The sequence below is a fragment of the Scardinius erythrophthalmus genome (genome assembly GCF_964197995.2).
Source record: "Scardinius erythrophthalmus genome assembly, chromosome: 1".
NCBI classification, from domain to species: domain Eukaryota; kingdom Metazoa; phylum Chordata; class Actinopteri; order Cypriniformes; family Leuciscidae; genus Scardinius; species Scardinius erythrophthalmus.
This window is the reverse complement of record NC_138221.1, coordinates 56,144,836-56,152,788: the sequence shown is the minus strand read 5'-3', so window position 1 is coordinate 56,152,788 and position 7,953 is coordinate 56,144,836. Positions and strand designations below refer to the sequence as shown.

At 41.2% G+C, this 7,953-nt stretch overlaps 1 protein-coding gene across 1 annotated transcript in view; it reads right to left on the bottom strand.

Moving 5' to 3' along the window:
- Positions 1-273: 273 nt before the first annotated feature.
- The window catches only part of grin2ca (glutamate receptor, ionotropic, N-methyl D-aspartate 2Ca), a gene marked incomplete at its 3' end in the record, with an annotated part of 70,535 nt that continues 62,855 nt past the window's right edge, over positions 274-7,953 (bottom strand). Inside the window, exons 8-13 of the mRNA XM_081361347.1 lie at positions 6,949-7,074; positions 5,466-5,695; positions 3,143-3,303; positions 2,856-3,043; positions 2,546-2,778; positions 274-1,863 (exon numbers count right to left, since the gene is read on the bottom strand). Of these exons, the coding sequence (XP_081217473.1) occupies positions 274-1,863; positions 2,546-2,778; positions 2,856-3,043; positions 3,143-3,303; positions 5,466-5,695; positions 6,949-7,074 (2,528 nt within the window). The remainder of the gene's footprint in view (positions 1,864-2,545; positions 2,779-2,855; positions 3,044-3,142; positions 3,304-5,465; positions 5,696-6,948; positions 7,075-7,953) is intronic.

Below are 7,953 nucleotides of genomic sequence, written 5' to 3'. Positions count from 1 at the left end.
TTGGTGTAATGGCATTTAAAAACAGTTTAAATAACAATCAATAGATTATAGATTAAGAACAGTTCATTATTATTTTTACTCTTATTTTTTAAACTATATTGAAAGAAGTCTCCACAGTAATCACTTGTACATTCCCCCCTCCCATCCCTGCTGTCTTAGGGTATTATTGCACTGAGATTACCACCTTAAGCTTTTTTTTTGCGTTGAGCAGTCCCCAGCATTTTACCCTCACAGTTTGGGGGAAACAGTCTCTGGAGATCTCTTAAAAGGTCTTCAAACCTCTGACTCCAGACTTGATACCCTACCCCAGGGCCGTGGGGCATAGGGACTGTGTACGTTCCGTGCCACTAGAACCTGCCTGCGGTCCCTGCGCACGGAAGAGAATGGCACAGTGTGCAATGACTCCTCGTTTGAGCGCCCAGCCCCCTCATAACTTCCAATAGCAGTGTTCTGGTACAATACAGGTCTGCTGCCTAACCGGGGCACCAAGGTGGCATTATCCGGGCAATGGTTGACACATGGAAACAGGTGGCACGTGTCTTTGGAATGCTCATGGAAGTGAGCAGGTCCCTGCGGTAGAGGACCCAAGTACACCGGCAGGTCTGTGTAAGAGTTCAGGAACGTTGAGTAGTGTCCGTGCACTAGTGTGGAAGAGGAGCGTCGCAGGGATGCCGTATTCTGTAGAATCGCCTCCCGGTACGAAGGCAGGCGGATGGACTTTGAGTACTTGAGCTTCTGCGTCTTATATGGGTAGGAGCCCATGTGGGCTGGGTCCAGATAGGCTGGCTCCACAGCCATGTTGTAGCGAAGGTTGTTACCAGCGCTGCCATACATCTTCGAAGGCTTGGGATTGGTCACCACCACTCGAGGGAACAGATCAGGCATGTTGATGCAACTGCTAGAAGATGCAGAGGTGGAGGGCTTCTCATCCAGCTGCCGGATCCTGTCACCACCCCACGTAGCCCTGAGAAAAGAGGCGCGACGGTTCATTTTATCTTTCCCCAGAAGAGGAACGTCATCCTTCTCCGGTTCTAGATACAACTTGGAGCAGGAGTTGCAGCTAGAGCCGGGTCTCTGGAAGTGGCTTCTTATGCAGGGTGTGGTATGGGAATGGTTTTCCAAAAGGTGGTTGCTTTTAAGCTCAGCCAGACAGGACTGGGGAACATCATAGTCGTCCCTCCGTCGAGTTTCTGGAGATGCTGCTACGTAGCTATGAGACCTATTTTTGCGACCCAGACCTGCCATGTATTGTTTATGGCTTCCCGAAGGTTCCTGGTGTTCCACAAAGATGTCCGGTACCTGAAAGTCACGGTAAGAGACGTAGCGAGAGGTAGGGTGGTGACAGGACTGGTCCACGTACACGTGGGGTTTTGGGGCTGTAGGAGGTGGTGGGTCTCTCATGGCAATATGGGGACTACTGAGGCTAGATATGGGTAGCGTTCGTTCATAGATGTGGTGGTGGCTGGTGCGTGCGGGAAGAGTGTAGCGCAGTGAGGTAGGCCGTGTTCCCACATGAGGCTTCTCCAGCAAGTGCTGAGTGGTGCTGTCCACGTTTTGAGGGTACGGTGAGTGATTGTCAGCAACGCTGGCGATGCAGGGCAGGCGACTATGGCTGAAGTCCGTTCCTATGAGGCAGGTAGGAAGACTAGGTCTGGCTGACTCTGGGTCACGTCGACTCCAGTTCTCTATGGTCTTTGTGGCATTGTCCAGGGAGTTTTCAACTCTTGCAGATGAGACAATGTCCTTAGCGGTTTGGAGCATCTTCAGCATGTTGGCCTGAGTGTAACTGGTGGTGACATCCGGGTTCTGCATGTTCCCTTTACGGTCCGTGTCTTCCACACCGTTAAAGCAGCTGTAGATTCCCTTCAGGGAAGAAATAAGGAAAATTGAGCCTGGTATTTTGGAGTGCATTCACCTAAACAGTTCTTTGTGCCATAGCAAACAGAATTATTCAATTTTTCACCTCATAATATCATACAATCTATCTCCTTAAAAGCTATCCATTGTATATTGTCTTACTGAGAAAATAAAGTACAGTCCTAATGAATGGCAAACGTCTGACAAAATCAAGTTTCTATATTTTTTCTGCAATTACCTATATGAATTAAAGTCTTAAATTACTTTTACCACATCAAAATTCTATTAGCTGATTTTACATGTGGTTAATTATCCAAAGAACTGTTAGTGGCTGATAAGATTCTCTGTTTATCAGTATTATAATTATCTCTGAAAGTGGCTGTAAGTAGTCAATAGAAAAGTATTTTAGCTGCCTATGCATTTGTAATATTCCACCTTTAAATGAGGTCTTCAAGTTTGTTAAGCTTATGAATGTGCTTAAAAAGGGCTTTGGAAGCTATGCCATAACCCCAAGACCCTCATTTAATTTTAACAGCTTTTTCCTTGACTTTTGGTGCTCATTCACTGCCTGGAGTTCCCCTGAAAATCAATTTCACCACGTTTATGTTTCTAAAGTCTCTGTTAAGGTATGTTTATTATGCACCATATAGTAGACTGGATTCGTAAAAACTGATCACATAAAATTTACCCTGCTAATAGCCAGCAAGAAGTCCAAACGCTCAGACTTGTGGACAGAATGCCGTAGCTTCCAGTACAGTAGATGTTCCCATGCAAAGACAAGCAGACTGAGACCCATAGCCACTAGAAGCATGTAAAACACTCCAGCCATGTTGTCAATGTCCAGCTTAGAGCTCATCACCTCTTTCTTCTCGTTACGACAGATACCAGTGAGCCACACTGTCTGCAGCTTCTGAGTCTCACCTGCGATAATACATAATACATTTCAGTCAGACTTTTGAAGCAGAGCTCCTTTAGGTAATGTAAGTTTCTGAGGTTACCGTCTGCAAGGAACTGAAGAAGAGCGAGGTCTATGGGGCGCTTCCAGCGAGATTCTTTCTGAAGGGCGATGCCGTAGCCTGTCGTGGCAAACACCTTCCCGCTACCGATGGTCACCAATTTACACCCTTCGTCTTTACCGGCCATGTAGTTAAGCACAGCTGCATCATATATGAAGGCATCCAGCTTCCTGTTAGCAGTAAAGAAATGATGCATGTTAGTGGAGAAGATAATACGCAGGGGGCAGATTTGTTTCAGAGATTCAGGTGACAAACTACAGCAAACGCACCCAGTTTTGAGACTGTTGAGAGCATCCTCCACACCTTTTTGGTTGTACTTAACCATGTGGGAATGCATTTCGGGATAATTGCTCCTTATGTTTCGTTCTGTGCTGCCATTGGGCACGGTCCCAAACCGGAATGGAGGATATTGGTCTTGCGGTCTCTGGAACTGAAAGTTAGAATTTCAACAAGTTAGCATGTTTAAATTGAACTTTAAGAACAAAGTACAGTCCACGTGGTAAAAATACATCCCTGGATGAGTTACTTAGTTAAGGATTAGTGCATTTCAATAGATTCCAGCACCGCTAGATATCCCAGTAATGGCTTTTGCCTGGGAAAGCTATGCTGCTAGAAAGCGTGATTGATTTTGCTTTAAGCTGGATTTTTGCATGGGAATTTATTCTAGGTTCAGCCTTCGTCTTCACCCTCATCCAAGGATTCTCACGATTCTGTATCTGCAAATGCTACATTAAATACAATCTAAATCCAAGAGAGAAAATGACTGAAATTAATCCTCAGGAAGAAAGCTGGAAAAAATGGCTGCAGTGATAACGCTCGGACCAAAGCCACTGGGTCATCAACGCTCTTTTCTGTCTCAACCCCCAAGTGCTTCTCAGTCAATTAATTCTGTGCTCTGTTTAAATTCTAACATTTGAACCTCAGATTTTCCTCACAAAGACGAGGAATTATCTCAGCTGCCTGGCCAAACATCCAAGGAATTCAATATTACTTTCCCCTTGCTAAATTTCTCCCCATTTAGTTTTTACGTGATTCTGGCCGTGTTCATTAAGTGCAGTTAATGTCATATCAAATAAATGTAATATAGCCACTAAGACAGCACTTCAGAACCCAAGGCATGAATAACTGTGCTGTAATGTAGGTAACCTTGCAACAGTAGTGTGAATGAAGGAGAACAGTCTCTAAGGAACAGGAGCATGTGATTGTATTCTGGCTGAGGACATGTGACAGACTCCAGCACCAGTTGCTGTCGTCTGAGAGAAGACAGTATAAGTGTTGTCTTTCATCTGTCCCATGGCCCTGACCACATTAAAAGTCTACTGCTAACTAAGAAAAAATAGCTTCCTCTAGGGATTTATGTATCTATACTTGTTTTGACATAACTGTTGTGCATTAAAGGGTTAGTTCACTTAAAATCTAAATAAAAAGTAACCAGTAAGACTTTCGTTCATCTTTGAAACACAAATTAAGATATTTTAAATGAAATCTGAGAGATTTCTGACTCTCCACGCACTGACAGCTACGCAACTACAACTTTGACGCTTCAAAAAGTTCATGAAGAGATCGTGAAACTAATCCATATGATCTGAGCGATTTAGTCCAAATTTTCTGAAGAGACTCGATCGCTTTATATGATGAACAGATTGAATTTAGGCTTTTATTCACATATAAAACTCACTCTCTCCCTGTCTCTTATTCTAATAAAAGTATGATTTTTATATAGTAATATAAATTATTAATTATTAAAATGAGTCAACATTGTAGTATATAAATAAAAAAATGTTTATCTATCAAAGTTTGCAGTTTCAAAGCAACAGTCTGATCTGTAAGTGATATTCTTGCCCTCTGGCTATTTTGCCCTTCAGGCGTTTTGTTCTTTGTGTAATGCCTCCAAGGCACACTCCTGAATCTGAATTCATAGCAAAACATCTCGCTGTCAGTGTCCAAATCCCTGGTAGTCAACTCGTGTGGCTCTTTAATGACTGTGTTGTGGCTTAAAGTCTCACTTTGTCTTCAAAATTGCTATCTAACAGTTTCCATCTGAAGCTTGTCAGTTCTAACAGCTTTCAGTATCATCGTAAATCACTTCACCTTGATGTATCTCTACACAACCAACAGTGTCACACAGTTATATAGCTAGGATAACTAGGTAACTAGTTAGCTTAAGCAAAATTTAATTAACATGCAATTACACACATTTCAAAAACTCAACACAATCCTTGATTATTTTATCCAGCCATCAGTACTGCTGAACACAGTAACCAGTTCACAGTACATGACATTCTTCAAATATCTTCCTTTGTATTCAGCAGAAAAAAGACATTTCACAGGTTTGGAACAACTGAGTAAATTATGACACTTCATCTTTGGGTGAACTATGCCTTTAATGTTTCAAACTGTCCATAAATGTCGTATTAAAATAACACAAATTAGTGATTAGTACTCCAATCACAGTATTTCATCATAAAAGGGTGCATATCCACACATATCATCAGCCCAAATCCCTTTTATAGTTCCACAGAGTGACGACCTTAATTAAAACTCGCGCTCCAGAATGGCCTTTTGGCTAAGAGAGACGCTGGCAGCTCTTACCTTCTTGTCACTCAGTCCAGAAACAGTGTCGATGTACTGCTCCTGGATCATGAAGGCGGCCAGGTTGGCCGTGTAGCTGGCCAGGAAGATCACGGCAAAGAAGGCCCACACCAGCACCATGATCTTACTGGTGGTGCCTTTGGGGTTTTCAATGGGCACTGAGTTGTTGAAGACGATCCCCCACAGCAACCAGACTGACTTCCCGATGGTGAACGTTGGCCCACCTGGATCTGAGATACACAATATAAAGCTTCTTCATCATTTTTAATTGTATAGTTGATGTTGGGTTAAATTTAGAAATATGTCTATTGGTTTTTATTTATATAAAGTGAAAATAGCCGTATTTTACCAGTAATAGATCAGATGCTATTTGCACCAAGTGAAAATAGCAGTATTTTCTTTGCACTATAAGTGTAAACAGTTGTTAGATGCTATTTATACTTATAAAGCGGCAGATACTATTTGCACATCAGTGTATTATAAAACAGTACGCAATAACAACATATTCAGTGTATATGATTATATGAGTTAAAATCATAAATGAAAGCTGCATTATTGGGACATTAACTTGTCCTTGCCCTCTACACCTACCCAATAAACACTTTATTCCCACTATTAAATACCCGTTAGGCACTTTATTTACACTTTTCAAATATTTTCTTCATGTTTATTTAAAATAAACAACTCTCCAAGCAGATATATGATGGAAAAAAGAGAAGAATGAGTTTGGAAAAGGCAGATCGCGTCAAAAGCTAACACCACCTGCCCTACTCTCCACGCCACTGCTCCTGTTATCAGAAGGGTTTATTTTGTCATTTTCTCTGGCTCAGACAATGGTGGGCGGAGTTAGTGTAAATAGCCTCTGCCAACAGGATGGGCTATTGGTACTTGGTGTAAATAGACACTCCATTAAATAATTCACTGGTGAATAATAAAAGCCATTGTCATCACAGTAAACATTATTATTTTCAAGGTCATTTACATTCATAAATAAAATGTGCTGTATGTATAAGCAACGAGATTAATTAGAAAGTGAAGTATCCTGCTCCTTAGATCCTCTTTCTCTCCTGAGAAAAAGGCCTAAATAATCTTATGTGTATCTCATGTAAAGAAACTCAAACTGTGCTCAAATTCTTAAGTCTGCCATCAAAACATCTCAATACAAACTCATACATTTCTCAACAAGCTCTTCCAAAACCAGCTGATCTAAGCAAGTATCCACATTCATTCTATAGCCCTTACTGTATATCTCATTTGTGTCTATTTTTATATCTCCAAAATTTTATGACAGACAAGATTCAGTTCAATTAAACAATATTTACCTGAGCTATGAAAGCACAGTCTCTGAGCACTAAAATGTTCCTCTAATTACACGAATGACCTTTTCTCTTAGCTTATGTTCTGTCAAACCTGTCATGATTGATGAACAGAGTTTCAGGTTGCCACTGTTTCTGAAGTGTTAGTAGAGGCGGTGAACACTGACCTTTGGCACTGACCAGGCTGCGGTTGTAGCCCACAGGACTAAAGTATTCAAACACAAACACAGTCACCGCCACGACTGTAAGACACATGACAAACATCATCACCCACACCGCAGGGCTGTAGGGCTCTGAAAGAGAGAGAGACGACAAGACAAAGACAGATGAAGCAAAGGACGCCATTGCCAAATGACACTTTTTATTCTAGTAGGAATGCAAAGCCTTTTTAAATTCCGATACATGCAGAATGAGGTGCAAATTAAAGTCAACACGATTCATATCCCATTAAACAAGAGAAACACTCTCTCACACACGAGTAAGACTGCACTGTAAATATTTATAACTTGTTTTATGAAATGACAGTATGCAGTTGTATTTTACTATGAATTCTGGGTTCTGGGGAGGTTTATTGTTTACAGTATAATGGAAAAATGTGCAAAAGGATTTATGGGATGGCTAACGGACCACACTGGTGAAAATGAAATAGTTTCAACACAGGATATAAGATTCCCAAACCAACAATGGTGTAGTTGTTAAAAAACTGGGCTGTGAAAAAAAAAAAAAAAACTAAACCTATTAACATTGTTTTTTTTAACTGAAATAAAGCTAAAATAGACAGAAATATTAGGTGAAAAACTTAAGAAGAAATAAAATGTTTGTTGAAGTTGTCATGATTCTGCCATCTAGTCCTTGTCATTCTTTAATTTTTGAGGCAGGATCATGACAGACCCATGTTTTGTGTACAAGCACATGGCCATTTGTTTGGGCCTTGTGTTGTCTCGTTCTCTTGCCCCGCCCCCTTGTTATCCTCGTTTTGTCATTATTGCTTTACCTGTGTCACCTGTTATCATTAGTCTCCCTATTTAATCCCCTTGTGTTTGCTGTCTTGTGCCGGTTCATTGTTACTCTTTACATGCTGTCATTCATTGTGTGAAACCTGCTGTGATGTTACACTCTGTGAATCCTGCATGTGTTTGCTATAGTTACGTGTGAGTCATTGCTAAATATTA